We start from the raw sequence: 16710 nt of genomic DNA on the forward strand, positions 1-16710 counted from the left end.
AGCTCAGCTCCGGCCCCCATCAGCCCCAGGAGGACCAGCTGCTTCTCAGAATACAGCCGCAGAGGGGATGGGGGGACCAGAACTGCCAGGGGAAGCTGACTGCTGGCACACCTCCCTGTGCTGCGGGATCAGATGTGGGGTGTGACAGAGCGCTCCATCCATGGGGCAGCAGCCACAGGCAGCTGGGATGCACACATGGAAGGGATTCTGCCCTTCCCCAGAGCCCGACGGGCCCCTGACCGCCATTGGGCTGCACTGGGTGACATCCAGAGACCCAAAACCTACAGGCTGCCTCTGCCCCCCAGAGTTTTCCCACGCTGTGCCCCCAAACCCCATCACTCACCCCACGGGGCAGCCCTGCACCTCCAACCGCCACCAGCACCGTCCGCACCAATTTAATGCCGGAAAGGTCGGAAAATCCCCCCGGTCCCAGCCCGGCACCCGAGGAACCCCTTCCCACAGCAGGGCATGAATCATTGATGGGAACCGGATCCGGCGGCGGGGAGACTCCGGGGGTAATTAAAGCTGTCCTCGATGGACGGAAAGACGAGCCGGCGGCCGCCGGGCAGGGGCAACCTGGGCATCAGTTATTGTTGCCCACACACGGCAGGAAACGCCTCGACGCCTTTTGGAGCTCGGCCACACGGCCGCCAGCAGTTCCAGCATGCTGGGATGGACAGACAGCGGGACAGGGGACAGACGGACAAGGCCCGTCCCCCCGTGGGCTCCCTCCAGGCCGTGTCGATGTGGTAACGGAGCGGCGCTGCCACCACCAGAGGGACATCAGCGCTCACACCTCGCTCTATGGATGCCCGGTGCGCCCCCTCCAGCACGCGGCTCCCGGTTATCGCCGCCCCCGGGTCCCTCCATGCCTGCAGGGGGCAGCCGAGCGCACGGCCAACGAGGCGGCGCCGCCGCGCTAGAGCGCTTCCCATCAGCCGGGCGGCTCGGCCAATCACAGCGGGCGGCCGTGTCGGGGCGGAGAGAGACGGGCAGCAGATCCGACCAGTCATAGCGCGAGCGCATCGAGGCCCCAGTCGGGGCGGGGCTTAGAGGCCGGAAGCGGCCCGTTCCCTTAGCGTCGCTTCCGGTGCCGCCGCCGCCGCCCTGCGCGGGATGTAGCGGCCGGTGAGTGCGGGCGCTGCCTGCGGGGCGGACACGGGGCGCGGTTCCGGCCCGGTGCCGCCGCTCTCAACTCCGGTGTCGGCCCGGGCCCGGTGCCGTTGACTCTGCTCTTCCTCCCTCCCCAGCGCGGCGGCACAAGGACGCGGAGGGACCCCAGGAACGCCGCCGCCGCCATGGCGTCCCGGAAAGCCGCCGCCGCCGCGCAGGGGAACGGGCTGGCAGCCGCCGGGCGGGACAGAGCCCACCTGGAGCTGGCGGAACTGGGGCCGCTGCTGGAGGAGAAGGGCGAGCAAGGAGCGGCCGGAACCGCCAGTGTAAGGCGCCCGGCACCGGGGGTCGGTCCCGAGCGGGCCCGGTGCTGCGGGGTTAACCAAAAGTTCGCCCGTATCCCGCGGGCGGTTGGAGGAGCGCGGGGCTCTGTGTGCGGGATGGGGCGGGTTGGGCGTGAGGAGAAATTGCGCCCGAATAGCGGCGATGCGTTGCACGGCTGCACGGAGGAGTTGGGAAGAGCCGAGATGTGGCATGGGGGGGGTCTGGGGGTCCTTCCAGGCTTAATGATTCCGTGATTCTCTGATAATCGAACGGTGGTCGGTCCTGTGCTCTCAGAGCTTGGCCCAAAAACGTATTTTAGCTCTTATGCTGCCTGCTGAGTTGTGCTGCCCCGAAGCTGCTAATGGCAGAGGATGGGGGGACTGGGCCAGGGGCACCCGGCTCCAGGACAACCCGGCTGGGCCCAGGGGCTCTTCCAGCTTTGGTTGTAAGGATGAAAATCCCTCGTGGTAATCCCACCTTTAAACTAGGATCAATCTGGGATTAGCCTGCCTGAGATGGTTGAGGCGGGAGCAAGTTGCATAAGTGGTGGTGAGCGGTGGGTTCTGTCCGACCCCTCGGGAAGGGATGAAGCCCAGGTGCTCTGTGTGTGCCTGGAGTGGTTCCAGTGCAGTGCCGTGGGCAGGGTTGGTTCCTTCCAGTGTTTCTCCCTCTAGGCTGAAGACCCGCCGTGCCCAGTGGCCCGTGAGGAAGAGGAGGAGGTGGTTCGTGTGCTGACTCTGCCTCTGCAGGCTCATCACGCTATGGAGAAGATGGAAGAGTTTGTGTATAAGGTGTGGGAGCTTCCTGGGATCCCAGGGACAGCTGGAGGCTGTGCTCAGCCTTGCTGGGCTTCAGGGGCAGCACCAGCTTCACTGTCTGGGCCTGAGAGCTCAAATGCTGCTGGTGGTTTTGCTGGGTGCCTCTGCTCAGCACTGGTGCTCGTGGTCACCATGTTTGGCAAATGCATGAGAGCCAGCACAGCTCTGTGGCCAGCCAGGCTTCCTTTTACGTGACTAAAATGGAAGGGAATTCTGCAGTGCTGTGAGCGGACGCTCAGTGTGCTGAAGGGTTAAATGCCCTGAATTGTCTCCAGCTCCTTAGGGGATGTGGAAGTGCTCTGCAGGATGTGGGTGGTGTAAGGGATTCCACAGGGTGTTGCGAAAGCCGAAGTTCCTCTCCTAGAGGAGAGTTTCAGAGCCTTTTCAGCCCTGGCCGTAGGCAAGACCTGCGGGTTTTGTTCTGTGTTCTCCCAGGGTGATTCATTCAGCTTGAGCCTTTGGGCTGCCTCACTGCTGGTGCCAGCCCCCGTGGCCACCAACACGAGTCGGTGTGTTGCAGGTGTGGGAAGGGCGCTGGCGTGTGATCCCCTACGATGTGCTGCCCGACTGGCTGAAGGACAACGATTACCTCCTGCACGGGCACCGGCCTCCGATGCCATCCTTCCGAGCCTGCTTCAAGAGCATCTTCCGAATACACACCGAGACGGGCAACATCTGGACTCACCTGCTAGGTGACCGGGGGGCTGTGGGGCTGCGCAGCGCTTCTGTAGGGCTGGAGGTGTGCTCTGCCCCAGTGCTCAAGGCAAGGGACTGCCTCTGAAGGACAGGTTTGCTCCAAGGGACTTATTTGACGTCCTCTCTGTGCCCACCGCCTTCCTTTTAGGATCACGTACCCCTCTGGTTCTTCTCGTGTAGGCAGCTCAGTTGCTGGTGGCTGGGAGCTCCGGGAGCTCCTGGGCCTCTGAGTGAAGGGAGAACAAGACAACTCCTCGCAGCAGCGCTGGGACCTGAGCTCAGTGGTGGTGTTCACGCTTTTCAAGAACTGATGGCCCCATTGGGTGGGCTCAGAGTGCAAGAGGGGCTTGGCCAGATATTCTGCAGAGTTCTGGCCTGCATGGAGACTTAGAGGCTCAGGGTCTTCAGGAGCTGGCTGTGCTGTGGCCAGATTGCTCCCACTGCACAGCGCTTGAGCACTGCAGGTGAGCTGTTTCTGCTCCTGGGATGGAGAGATGCGTCCAGGGCCAAACAGAGTGTTCCACAAAACTTTTCCTTGAAACCCAGGGTGTGCGCAGGCTCTGCCTTGCAGAGCACAGCCATGCCTGTGATTCTCCTGGCTCTTTGCTGTACTAAGGAGGCATCGTGCTTGTAAGAGAGACCCTGACACGCTGATTCTGTGCCAGCCACGCTGGCCTCTCTCCCACGTCCCTTCTCATCATCTCTGTGCTGCTGCCATTGTGCTCCGCCTGTCTCAGGGTTCATCTCTCTGTTGATGCTGGATGTGCCTCTGCCTGACTGCTCATTTGTTGTGTTTTCTGCAGGTTTTGTGTTGTTCCTCTGCTTGGGAATCCTGACCATGCTGCGGCCCAACATGTACTTCATGGCTCCTCTCCAGGAGAAGGTTGTGTTCGGGATGTTCTTCCTCGGGGCGGTGCTGTGCCTCAGCTTCTCCTGGCTTTTCCACACTGTCTACTGTCACTCAGAGAAGGTCTCACGGACTTTTTCAAAGTGAGTCAGCACCGGTGTGGTTGTGTGGTCCCAGGATGTTCTGACTTCTCACAGCACTTCCTCTCCAAGTGCTGCATTCACTAAGATTTTGTTCTTAGGGGAAGGGAATGTTCACTGGATGCAGTGTGGGGCTCAGAAGGAGCAGGGTTTGGGTCCCGTATCTCAGCACCTTGCATCTGGCAGCAGCTCTGATGCCCTCAGGGAATGGGGTGTATGAGGACTGGGACCCTGTGGGAACCCGTATCCCCCAAGAGAATGGCCTCAGTGCCTCTTGGAGCAGCACAGTGAGGAACGGTCCTGGTCTCACTGGGCAGCCGTGGGTCTTCCAGTTTACTGGATGTTTTGAAAAACTCTGGGTTGGATCCAATTTGAACTGAAACCAAATTGAAAAGCAAAACAAACAGGATTCCTGGCAATGTGGAAACACTGGGCAGTGGCCAGTGCTCGTCTGTGAGGTCAGCGTTGCTCTTTGAGTTAAATTCACATCAGCCTTTGTGGCACAGGGAGAGCAGCAGCAAGGCTTTCAAATGAGATCTTGCTCACAGAAGTCTATCAAAGGCATTTACTTGGGTGCTGCTTGCTGGGAAATCCTGCCAATCTCCTATGCACAAACACCAGATCCCATGGGCTCTTGTGTCTGGAACAAACTGTGCTGCCTGCCTTGAGCAGGAACGTCCTTGTGTACTGGGGAGGGTTCCTGCAAGGCTGCTGCGGCAGTGGGAAATGCAGCCGACTGCGTTTTGGTGGTGAAATTGTTCCTGGATCGATAGATTGAAAGCACTTTGCAGGGGAGAACAATCAAATCCATATGCACAAGGACTAATGCCCACCACTTGTGGTGGTTTGAGTGTCCAGCATCTCTGTGCTGCTCCTGCAAATCCAGCAAGCTGCTGTTCACTGCACTCTGTCAGCTCTGTTTGCGTCCTTGTATGCCGCAGGTCCTTTCTCCTGTTTCTCATTGCACTGGTGAGACTTGAATCTGTTGTCCAATGCAATTTTGCTCATGGGGTCGTGGCTGCTCTGTGCTGGCGGTGATTCTGTTTGGGTGCAGGCGGTCTGCATGGCACCAAGTGCCAAATAGGATGCAGGAGGGGGCAGACTTTGGGGCTCACCTGCGTGTATCTCTCATTGCACCCTGACTGCAGGTTGGATTATTCAGGAATTGCACTGCTGATCATGGGGAGCTTCGTCCCCTGGCTCTACTATTCGTTCTACTGCTCCCCGCAGCCAAGACTCATCTACCTCTCCATTGTCTGCGTCTTGGGCATCTCTGCCATCATTGTTGCTCAGTGGGACCGGTTTGCCACCCCCAAGCACCGGCAGACAAGAGCAGGTAGGAGCGCTCCGTGCTCGTCGTGAGTCCCCTGCCCCAGGAAGGAGCCGTGCAGTGGGCTGGGGAGGCACTTTGGGAAGAAGCCACTGCGTTGTGCTGCGGGTTCCATGCTAGAGCAGGGCTCCAGGGTACTGCAGAGAGCTCCCAGCACCTGCAGCATTCATACCCCTGGAGCACCGTGCTGCTCTGTAGCAGGGAGGCCTCCTCCCTCCTCTCACTGTGCTGGAGGTTTGGATTCTCCACTGAGCTCCTCTTGGCACTGAGCGAGGCTGAGGTTTGGAGCAGGCAGGCGGTGTTTGGAAACAGCCCTATAAGCAATGGCTGGGCGGCCTGAGGCTGTGGCACACAGAGGCTCATTATCCAGGAAGTGGTTTGGCAGTGTGGAGCTGCAGCTCATCCAGAGAGGGGCAGATTCCCTCCTGGTCTCCACGGTGTGTGCTGCCATGCCTCTGTGCGTGCGCCCACATCAGTGCTGTGTCAAAAAGGGGGCAGGGAACAGGGCTGAGCACCAGCCCCACCATTACCTGTGCAGCATTGGGTGTGCTGGCACAGATCACAGCTGCCTGCTGTGGGACAGAGCTGCTTTGCTCTTGCAGCGTGAAGTGAGTGGTGGCAGTGCCAAGCCCTGCCTGCTGCTGCAGGGCCACCCTCCTGCTGCCACTACCAGCCGCAGCCCTCCGCACCGATATCCTGCTGTGGTGCTGTCAGCCCTCTGCTGATCTAATTAAATTTGACAGCTGAAGTTTCCTACACTGCTAATTAGCACCTTCCTCCTGAGCTCCAAGCAACTTCAACAAACAAATGACTCCAGCAGCAGGGCTGGCAGGGCTGTGCTCCTCACGTGTGCTCCCTCTTGCTGATCTCTCCTCTCTGCTGCAGGTGTCTTTCTGGGGCTGGGGCTGAGCGGTGTGGTGCCCACCATGCACTTCACCATCGCCGAGGGGTTCGTGAAGGCCACCACAGTCGGGCAGATGGGCTGGTTCTTCCTCATGGCCGTGATGTACATCACGGGTGCAGGGCTGTACGCTGCCCGCATTCCCGAGCGCTTCTTCCCGGGCAAGTTTGACATCTGGGTGAGTGTCGTGTGAGGGGTGACGGGGTGCCTCGTGGGGAGCCGTGAGCCTGAGGAGAGGGAATTGATGGTGGGAATCTCTGAGATGGGGGGAATGTGGCTGGGCTGCCGTGGTGCCTCCCAGCACAGCGCAGGTAACGCTGCCAGGGAGCAAGGAGGGAGGCAGTGCAGTTCTGAGGACGGTCCCAGGGTTGTGGCTGAGCAGCGTGGAGGAGCTGTTCCAGCACTGCTCTGCCCGCTTCCATCCGGATCAAAGGGCTTTCTTGCTTCCCTGCAGTTCCAGTCACATCAGATCTTCCACGTGCTCGTGGTGGCTGCAGCCTTTGTCCACTTCTACGGTGTGTCCAACCTGCAGGAGTTTCGCTACGGACTCGAAGGGGGGTGCACAGACGACTCTCTCCTCTGAGAGCGCCTGATTTTAGTACAAGCTTCCTAAGTGCTTTTTAAACTCTCTTTGCTAAAATCAAAGGAAGACTCAAAACTGTTTGGGGTTGTTGTTGGATTTGTTTGTTATCATTTTTTTTTTTTTGGTTTTCTAAGAAAAAAAAAAATGAAACAAAAATTCTTTAGCAAAGTTCTGTCGACCAAATCCTTCCCCCCTTCCCCACGCACTTTGTGGGGCTGAGGCCGGCCCTCTTAAGGTCTCACCTCCTCCAAACAGTTCTGACTGCACCACGGTCCTCTGACCCGTCCAGGCATGTCTGTTTCCGACAGCACAGGGTGCGGTGCTCCGCTCCCAGCACTGCTGAGCACTCCCTTCCCAAGCACTCACGTGGCACCGGGCCCAGGGCTGGAGGTTTTGCATCCCTCCCCCCAGCAGAGTTGCCTTCCTGGGGGCAGCTCTGTGGCCCCCGGTGCTGCCGCCCAGGGCACAGGCACAGATTCACATAACTTAAGTTTTAATTGTCTTTTTTTTTGTTGTTGTTTTTCTTGACAAAGTAATGTAAACATAAATGAGAGAATATTTAATATTTAATACTAAGCTTTAAGAAGACTTGCTGCCACCGCAGTGTACTCGGCCCCCTCGCTGTCTGTGGTAGTGAAGGAAGGACAGTGTTTTAGGGGAATGTAGAGCTGCTGTAGCTGATTGAAATAAAGAGGTCAATAGTTCAGTGTCATGCTGGTGGTGTCGGTCTCGTTTTTTGGGGTGATGATGGAGAAGCTGCTCAAGGGAGAGCACCCCGAGGAGTGTGAGGGACAGCTGTGAGCTGCCTGCAAGTTGTTATCCAAAGTGAGTCAGGACAGCACCAAAACAAGAAGCTTAGGGGTGCTGCAGAGATGACAGGGCAGGAAACCCTTCCCTGGAGGCATGGTGCACTGCAGGGCAGGGGGACCTGCTGCCTTTCCTCCTCAGAACAGCAAGGGAAAGAGCTGTCAGCTCGCCCTGCAGGGCTCCCAGCCATCCAGCAGACACTGTAACACGTGGGGGGCAAAGGGCAGCGCCTCACATCGGGGTTTGCTCTTGTGCAGAGGGAGGTGTGAGAGTGACCGTGTGGCACAGACGGTCACGGGGGATTAGAGGGGAAGGGCTGAGCTGAATAAAGCTCTTCTTGAGCGGCTGAAGCCTGCAACCTCACAGCAGAGTGAGGGAGGAGGGGGTAGGGGTGGCCCTTCTTGGGGCTGCTTGGATGTGGCCTGGCTTTGGGCGCTGCCAAATGCAGCGCTTAGATGGAGCCTCAAAGCAGGGAGCAGCAGATCCTGCACACCTCCCTGCCCCAACCCCGCCAAAGTCTGCTCCCAGCCAAACACTGCTGGGAGAAGTCACCCAAGATGTCCAGGGTGCTGCTTAAACACGGTCCCCGGGCAGCAGATGCTGTGTGCCCAGCCCCTGACTGCACCCAGGAAAGGCTGGGGGTGTCGGGGGCTCCTGCACCCAGCTCAGCTCCTGGGCAGCACAGCCCCAGCCCCAACAAAGTCACCTCCTGACCCCACAGCCTGGAGGGCGGTGCTGGGACACGAGAGCTGGGCCAAGGATGAGCTGCAGAGACCCATCCCGGGATGGGCACACAGTGCTGAACAACACCCAGTGTGCTAACCCTAAATAAAGAGCACAAGGAAAGGAAAACATCTGGTGATTAACATGCAGATTTGGATACTCAGGGGAGGTGCAGAACTGATGGGGGATCCGGCTGCAATTTCCCCTCACCTGCCAGGGACTTGCTCACTCCTCTGTGGCTGGGCTCTCAGTTAGGAACAGAAGCAAGCACTCTGAATAACAAATCAAGACAATCCTTTACCATTCACCTGAGCAAGCAAGCAAGAGGCAAAGCGAGACAAGCCTTCACAAACACAAGGCTGCTGTGCTAAAGATTCTTGGAAATGACATACCACCAGCAACAACGCTGACCAGCAAGGCACCAGAGCAGCAAGCAGTCCTGGAGTGGCTTTGGGACAGGAAAAGTGGTGGAAACAGGTGAGGAAAATGTCACTTCTGCAGGATGTAGGAGCCTTATTATGTTCAGGATCTTGCACTTGCATGCACACGTTGTACAATCTTAATTCACCCATTTGAGCACTTCTGTGTTGCTTTCATGCTCTCCTACTGAATGAGTCTGACAGTTACCTCAGAGTACAGAGATCCTTTCTGGGCAGAAGAAAAGCTCTGAGCTGTCCTGGATAATCCTACACAAGCCTTTGAATGCTATTGCCTGCTGGCACTTCCTGATACAACACATCTATTAGGGAGGACCTACAACAGAAAACCCCACTGGATATGATTTTTTTTTTTTTAAACTGCTGGCAAGAGGGAACATGCCTTCAGAACTGGAGTTTAAGAACAAAAACACAGAGCCAATGGAACTGTGCTACCTTCAGAGGACTCACAGCAAAAAGCCAAGACTGTGCTGAAAGCACGCACGCAGGTGCAATGCACTTCATCCTCCAACCACACAGACACAGAGCCCTCTGCTTTCACTGCTTTGTACATTCCAGTAACAGTCACTTCTGGAATGTAAGCCTGCACGTAGATTAACACTTTCCCTTAAGCTGAAATTTGTGTAGCAACATAAATCCAAAAGGGAGGAGGGTAAATTCCAGATGCGGAATGGTTCATGCCACATCCCAGAGAAGACTTCACAGCCATTCACTTCAGCCCGTGGCCAAAGGATTACAAGACTCCGTTTGGTCCTTATCTTAAATCTCCATGTATTCTATCAGACATGTATTAACGTTACAGCAATGGAATCTGTTACCAATAAATAGATCTGTCATCCTCTAAAAGTTCTGTGCAGCTTTACACTGCCAAGTGCTGAAGTCCTCTTGGCATGGTTTGTGTAAGAGACTACCACTGGTGTAAGGACATACCGTGCTCTGATCCTCCAGCATTTTAAATTACAGCTCAGCTACAATACGAACTAACAGAATGGGGGTGATCACTGGTATTGTCTGTAGTCGCCAAACGGAGAGGGCTGCAGCTGGGAGGGGTCATCTGAGAACTGAGGGCCTGTGGGCAAGGAAAAAGAGAAAGAGTGAAAGACATGAAAAGACAAGGCATTCTTCCACTGACAGCAGGAAACACCTGCAGTGTTTTTCTTTAAACTAAATCCCTTCTGAAATTAATGGAGCCAACAACAAGACTTCACGTTTGACTTTTTTTTTTTTCCATTCCAAGACGTTCAAGAGCTTTACACCTGTTCCAATAAGGAACAATTGTTTTTTTAATCTCTACTTCTAAGAAAACAAATCGGAACAATGGGAGAGAAACACTTTCAGTCACTGAAAGGCACTGGAAACCTCTGCCTTCCTGCCCTGCAGCTGAACCCAGCCACTCTGTAAAGGTTTCTCCACGGTAACTTGCCCCGCAATAAAGCAAGGCAGTGAAATGGAACAAGTCGTGGATCAGCTTCCCAACTCCCCTTACTGACATTCTGCTGAGGGAAGCAATATGCTTATTACGTGCCAAGCCTAAGGAGAATAAACTGACAGACAGATGATACCCTTTCACTAAAGCAGGTTCATTTTAAAAAGCTTTTGTATTCCTGAATTGTTACAGAAATTGTACCAATTTAGACAGAACAAAGAACGTCAGTGAACAAACCTGAGAGAGGAATCCTACCAGGAATTAGTGGCTTGCCACTAATCCTTTCAACACTAGTGGTTTTGTCTGTATTCCTCTCGAAATGAGGTGGGCCAACAGAGGCATTAATTATTTCAAGCAGGCATGTATTTACATAAATGGTTACAGATTCACTGACATCTCAGCCTGTGTTGCACTTAGAAAACAAAACGGATCCAGTTTCTGGAAATCCAATCGTCACCACTACCCCTGTTTGGAATATCCTGCCTGTGTCTGCCTCATCTTCACCACCTCACTGCAATCAGCTGCACACAGAGCACAGCCACCCACTGCAGCACCCACTGCTCCCCCAGACTGCAGCACCACACAGCACAGACTGAACACTGCCAACACCGTGTGAAGAGCAGTGTGGGTGCTGCAGGGCCAGGGCAGAAAGCAGCTCCTCAGTCTGGCAGCCCCGCTCCCAGCCCTTCTTCCAGCTTCCAGCCCTGCTCCCAGCCTTACAGTGCTGTTCTGATGACACCACCCACGTCTGCACATTTTGCTCAGACAAACCTCTCTTCCACCCTCCTAAGCCCTGTGCTCCCCTGTGCCTGGAACCCTCCTCCCCCCTTCCCCCCGATTCCTATACCTTCAAGCTGCTGAGTGACAGCCAATCCTGCCACTTCATTTAGGTGTGGATGTCTCTAGACCTGTCATACCACAGAGAGAAAATGTAAAAGCTGTTGTGACATGAGCAATGTGCAGCTCTTCTTTTGACTTCGTACAGACTTGGAAGCTGGGCACGTCAGCCAACACTGCACAACAAAAGCCTTGTGCTGCTGCAGGGAGGGCTCCTTACCGTTCTGAAACTGTGCAGAGGCAAATCTTGTTAAGAGAATGCCAGCTCCTTCAATTAAAGCCAGGAGAATTCCTCCCATTGCGGCAGATCCAACCATGGCAACAGGTCCATCTAAAAATAAAAGCACAGAACAACGCTTGTTTCTTTTTCTGTTGCATTACTTTGCACGTTACAGCTCTCTTTCTATAGTTATAATCTCTCCTATGGGCAAACACTGCATTCATTAAGCCTCATTAGTATCACTACTAAAGGAATAATTACTAGGCAACCCCCCCCCTCCCTCAGGGAAACAAAAGAACAACGGTAATGTTTGAGAACACAATTATTACTTTCATAAGCACAGAACACAAGTCTAAGATCATTTTTCTATTCCTCTTCCCAAGTAAATTCCAGTTTGGGAATCACACAGTTCTGCTTCACTGTAATGGAGGTTCGAATTTAGCAGCTTTCTCAATTAGCTCCCTCCCCAGAGCTCCGTTTCTTACTTCTTGCAGCTAAGATGGCACCAGTGAGGGCTCCGCTCGTGATTGAATTCCACGGATCTTCTTTCCCCCTCATTCTGACCATGCTGCAGTCAATCATGGAGAACAGACCTCCCCAGACAGCAAAGCTACCTGTGAGCGCGTCGGGGGAAAGAACAGAACCAGCTCAGAGAAAGCAGATGATCCAGCCATACTGCAGCCACGTCACCAACAACATCACCAAATGATGATTAAGGACAATGGCAACGTGAGTGAGAAGTCAGTTACCTCCCAGCTGCGGAGCTCTCGTTTTAACAGCGGCCAGACTTCCCCTCAGCCGGTGGTTTACACCCTACAGGAAGGACAGAAGGAAAGAATGAAGTCTTACTGCCAGAACGTGCCACGGGCACCATCTATTTCTAAGCACCACGATGAGGAGCTTACAAAAACTGCATTTTTACAGCTCCTTTAGTTCTTATCACATCTGTGGAATACCTGTAAGCTGCAGAAATGAAGTACAACCATCAAACATTACCTTAAACCATTTTTTGTGGGTGTGCTGGGAATTGAACTGAATGAGAACCGCACGCTCTAACACTGCATTATTCCTGCATACGCTCAAGCTTTGTTTTAGCTGCAAGCACTTGGAAGTGTGGACGGATTTACTTCATGAGTTTCAAGGAAAAAAAAAGAACGTGGTAAAGCACACAATCCTGTGTGTGTGAAGTGTCTGCAGGACCTGACTCGTTTTGGAAAAAGTTATGAATTTTATTCACAAAATGTACCTCGAACTGATGGCTTATTAAGGAACTTCAGGCAGTGAAGTTGTCACACACGAACACCAAAAACCACTCCCAACAAAAAACCCTTTCATCCCTTTTAAGCCCTTTCTATAACAGCCAGAGGAATGTTTTAGAACCCATGTTCAAGTGGAAACAGGGGATTACTTTTATCAAAATCTGCACCACGTTTGAAGTCAAGATTTTGCAGCTGAAAACTTGAAAGTGAAAACAACTGATTTTCATTACCTAAACCTTAACCTCCACGTTCCATTTGTGCATTTAAACACAAAAACCCACTTTCAAATAAATTGAGTTATGAGAAACGTTGATATTTAATTAAGAGGTTAATTACAGAAAGCAATATTCCCTCATGTAATTCGGAAGGAGAAAGATTCCTCCTTTAAGCCCCCTCACTTCTCAAAGGAAGGCAGAGGGCTGTGGCAGCCAATGGAGAACTGCCCAGGCTCCACTTCTGCTGTGCAGCAGCCAGAAGCAAAAGGCAGGAACTCAGCTGAGGGAGCAGCTCTGAGGGAGCAGGTTAACATCACACAGCCAGCCCTGTGTACAGGATTTCTCGTCTTCCCTTCTGCTGGCAAGTTGCACTGCTGATGGACAGAGAAAGCAGAGCTGCACTCTTACTGTGCTGCTCAAATGGTTTTACTTACCACTGGGGAATTCCTGAAGCCCTTGATGGCCTGGAAAATGCCACCTCCTATCGCTCCCATGGTGAAGGCACCTCCGCAGTCATCCACGATCCTCCAGGGACTGCAAAGAAACACAGAGGTGGAAATGCTGCGTTCCATCACGCGCTGCTGGTGGAAACCCACCATCCAAACAAATGGCACAGAACCCAAAAGAAATGCGAGGAAGCACACCTGCCCACCACACTGCTTCACCCACAGCTGCTGAGCAGCATCACCAACAGGGAAAATGCTGCAGCAAAACCAGCTGGGTGTTCAGCAAAGGCTGCCAGCCTGCAGCAGGAAGCATCGAATGCACAGAGATGCTTGAACTCCCCACACGTGGCACAGAGATGTATTTCCATCATGGAAAACCTCTGCAAAATTCCAGCTCACAACCAGTTCTGCCCTAATTATGCATTATAACTTTAATTTTACTCTTCTCATGACTTACAGAGAACTTGACTGGCAAATTCAAACAAGACTCAGTTCACAGCTAGCACAAAACACCGCTTTCCTGAGTTCCTCACACTTTTCCTTAGTTCTGGTTATTGAAATGGAAGACTTCAAAGTCACCTGTTGTTAAACTGAGAAGGTTTTTCTGATGTATCCAAGGGTCTTTGAAGTTCATTAAAACAAAACACAGCAACACCCATGCAGAGCTGCCAAAGGGCAACCTCACGGAGCGTCAAATGCTCCCAAACAAGCAGCACCTTCCTCTCAGCAAACGCTTTCAACTGCAGAGACGAGCTTTCATGTGGGGCTCGCATCCCCTTCAACACTGCTGCCAAGCATGAGAGCTTTGTGATTTTCCTGCTCCCTGTGAGCAGCAGCCTGCAATTAGCCGTGCTCCCATTGCTGGGAATTCTGCAGCGTTTGCACAAACCAAGCTGTTTTGTTTCTTTCATCTTGCATCAAAACCTGACAGTAAAAGCCAAGCACTCAGGGGGCTGCAGCACGGGCAGAGAGCACCAACCCCAGAAAAACACAGAGCTGAACGCCATGGCAAGCCCAGGGCTCACAGGTTCTGCCATCAGCGTGCCTTTCTGACCTCACTTTCCATACGATGCTCCTCCTCCTTTTCCCCTGAACGCTCACTGCACATTTTGCTGTTTTTAACCTGAAAAAAACCCTCCAAACTTTCTCAGCCCCACAGACAGCAGCGGGAGGCTGGAGTGCTGTCCCACCGTGCATCATCCTTCATTTCACAGCCTGCCATCAGCTTCCATCTCCCATTCCTAACAAATCCCCCCCAGTTTTGATGGAATCACACCATGCAGCCCCGTTCCATGTTTTATTTTCACCCCTCCATTCCCTGCTTCCTGCGTGCGGTCGGAGCTGAGATGTGCAGCCTCCACTTCACTCCTCACTGTGTTTTTCTCTCTCCTGCCCAGATTTTGATCTGCTGTTAAAATAAAACCCCTCCTCACAGCTCCCTGCCTTCATTAGCTCATTAAGAGCCATCTCATTAGAAGACTTGCTGGAAATCCAAGCAGATGACATGAAGCTCTTCCTTTCCCCCACAACATCAACACAGCAAAGCCCCAGGATGGCAGAATCCTTAATCCAGACAGGACCTGGGAGATCTCAAACTTTTACTGTCAGGTTTTGATGTAAGATGAAAGCAACCCTCAGGTTTTCTCCTTAACGGCCCCAAACCTCCACAGGAGCAGCTTTCAAACATTAACCGGCTGTGATACGTGGCTTTTAAAGGACGAAACGGCTCTGAGAGCAGCACAGCCGCCTCCCGCCCTGTGCTCAGAGGACGGGCTGACACAAAGCGCCCACAGCGGAGGAAACCGGAGATCACCGCGTTATTAATCTGTGTTATCGCGTGCTTCGCGTTAACCGCGTTAACCGCTTCGCTGACCGCGGGAAAGCGCTGTGAGGAGAGGAGGCGGGGAGGGGAGGCCCGGCGGCGGCCCGCAGCCCCACAGGTGGTCGGGGAACGGCTCCGCGCCGGAGGGCGGCGAGAACGGCCCGTGCGTGCCGCAGTGACGCAGCCCGGAAGCGGCGGCCATGACAGCGGCGTCGCCAAGGTCACCTCCCGCTCCCCCCGCCTTCACAGCTCCCGGAGCCGCCGCCGTTCTCCCTCAGGAGATTTCCGCTCCGCCCGCGCGCGCGCCGCAGCCCGCCAAAACCCAACGGCCGCTCACCAGGGCTCGCGCGCGTACTCCTCCATCTTAGCACGCGCCGCCGGCCGCGCCCGCCCCGCCGCCCCGCGATTGGCCCCTCGCCCCCCCCTCCCCGCGCCGACCAATCGGAGAAGAGGGCGGGACGGCGGATGTCGGAGCGGCGCGTGCGCCTTGCCCTTTTGGCCACGCCCCCGGAAGGCGGAGGGCAGCGGGCGGTCCTAATGCCCGGCTCCCACCGCGTGTCCCGGTGCGACCCAACGTGGGCACTCAGGGAGGGCGGCTGTACCGGGCTGTGATCTCAGGGTCGGCTGAGAACGTCGGGCTGCGGGAAAGAGGGCTGTTAGCTGTGCATCACCCAGCTGTGCATCACCCAGTTAGTTATACATCACCCAGCTGTGCATCGTCCAGCTGTGCATTGTCCAGCTGTGCATCACCCAGCTGTCCATCGCTGTCTCCTCACGCCCCTTGTAAGGACCGCAGGTCGCTCAGCTGCAGCGTGGATTGTGCCCCAAGTAGCAGCGAGGTCCTTAATTGCGCTAATAAAGCATAGGCTGGAGCAATGGGACGGGCTGCAGTCCTTGCAAACGCAGCTCCCCGTGCGGTGCTGCCACGTTTGTCTTCGTGGAAGCGGTGCTGCAGTGGTGGGCATCGCCAGGAGGTGGTGGTGTGGCTTTGGAAGAGGGAAGGATGGGGAAATCTCAGAGAAACAGAGCCGTGAGGATTCGAGGGGTCCTCCGGAGCTCCCCCAGCCCACCTCCCCACCCAACCCTACCACAGGCTGCACAGGAACCTGGCTTTGCTCAACCGCTTGTCTGCCATTGGTCTGCCAGGACCCCCAGGTCCTTTTGTGCAGAGCTCAGCCCCCAACCTGTGCTGATGCATACAGCTGTAGGACCCTGCAGTCGCCCTCGTTGAACCTTGTCGGGTTCCTCTGCCCTGCTCTCCAGTCTGCCCAGCCTTGTCCTATCTGCTGGGGGTGGGGACAGCAGTGAGATGGAGCAGGTTGCAGGGAGAGAGATGTTTTTCAAGGAGAGCTTTGGTGTGTGGCTGCGGTGGGGCTTGGGGTTCAGCAGCTCCTACTTGTAAGGCTGGGAAGAGCTGCAGCATGGAGATGCTGCTTGCTTTGCAGGGGCACGCTGTGAAATGCAAAGATCGGGGCTCATCCTTCCCTCCTGCAGGCTCTAAGGAAGAGGCGGATAAAACAGCCTGGAGGAACCCATCCATTTCTCAGTTGTGCTCTACCGGCTGATAGGAGAGAAGGCAGAAATGCAGCTGGGAATGGGCTTGGGGAGAAGAGCCAGAGCCCCTCAGGCGTGCCAGGAGGAGGTACTTCACTCCGTGTTGGATCCTCATCCCTGAGGCTGGCAACACTGCTGTGTTTCGGAGAAAATAGTTGTTAGTGCTGCGAGGTGATCAGTTGCTATGGGAATGGGAATCCCGATAAGAGCAG

The 16710-nt window shown here is 54.7% G+C and overlaps 2 protein-coding genes across 3 annotated transcripts; one reads left to right on the top strand and one right to left on the bottom strand.

The window, feature by feature from the left end:
* The first annotated feature begins 987 nt into the window (after nt 1-987).
* Nucleotides 988-7464, top strand: ADIPOR1 (adiponectin receptor 1). Its single transcript, XM_085210551.1, has 8 exons — nt 988-1128; nt 1251-1439; nt 2112-2228; nt 2776-2947; nt 3755-3941; nt 5087-5274; nt 6154-6347; nt 6624-7464. The coding sequence occupies exons 2-8, from the start codon at nt 1299-1301 to the stop codon at nt 6750-6752; spliced, it is 1128 nt and encodes a 375-aa protein (XP_085066677.1). The 5' UTR covers nt 988-1128; nt 1251-1298; the 3' UTR covers nt 6753-7464.
* Nucleotides 7465-8559: 1095 nt separating this feature from the next.
* TIMM17A (translocase of inner mitochondrial membrane 17A) lies at nt 8560-15414 on the bottom strand. Of its 2 annotated transcripts, XM_085210553.1 has the most exons (7): nt 15282-15414; nt 13111-13210; nt 11952-12015; nt 11688-11816; nt 11203-11313; nt 10993-11053; nt 9474-9788 (listed from the first exon to the last, which is right to left on the bottom strand). In XM_085210553.1, exons 1-6 carry the CDS (start codon nt 15305-15307, stop codon nt 11028-11030), a joined length of 456 nt encoding a protein of 151 aa, XP_085066679.1. In that variant the 5' UTR covers nt 15308-15414; the 3' UTR covers nt 9474-9788; nt 10993-11027. The 2 variants fall into 2 exon arrangements, with proteins under 2 accessions (XP_085066678.1, XP_085066679.1); XM_085210552.1 differs by lacking the exon at nt 10993-11053 and having other exon boundaries at nt 8560-9788.
* Between the last annotated feature and the right edge of the window lie 1296 nt (nt 15415-16710).

This window comes from Meleagris gallopavo, chromosome 28, assembly GCF_905368555.1.
Source record: "Meleagris gallopavo chromosome 28, MGAL_WU_HG_1.1, whole genome shotgun sequence".
Lineage (NCBI taxonomy): Eukaryota > Metazoa > Chordata > Aves > Galliformes > Phasianidae > Meleagris > Meleagris gallopavo.

What these genes read in the sequence shown, in the direction of transcription:
- ADIPOR1 (XM_085210551.1), top strand. Translation starts at nt 1,299, where the DNA reads ATGGCGTCCCGGAAAGCCGCCGCCGCCGCGCAGGGGAACGGGCTGGCA. An exon ending in TGGAAGAGTTTGTGTATAAG is followed by an intron (nt 2,229 to 2,775) that starts GTGTGGGAGCTT and finishes GGTGTGTTGCAG; the next exon opens with GTGTGGGAAGGGCGCTGGCG. An exon ending in GCACCGGCAGACAAGAGCAG is followed by an intron (nt 5,275 to 6,153) that starts GTAGGAGCGCTC and finishes TCTCTGCTGCAG; the next exon opens with GTGTCTTTCTGGGGCTGGGG.
- TIMM17A (XM_085210552.1), bottom strand. Translation starts at nt 15,307, where the DNA reads ATGGAGGAGTACGCGCGCGAGCCCTG. An exon ending in TGCCATCTTAGCTGCAAGAA is followed by an intron (nt 11,314 to 11,687) that starts GTAAGAAACGGA and finishes TTTTATTTTTAG; the next exon opens with ATGGACCTGTTGCCATGGTT. An exon ending in CTCTGCACAGTTTCAGAACG is followed by an intron (nt 9,789 to 11,202) that starts GTAAGGAGCCCT and finishes CCTTGCCCACAG; the next exon opens with GCCCTCAGTTCTCAGATGAC.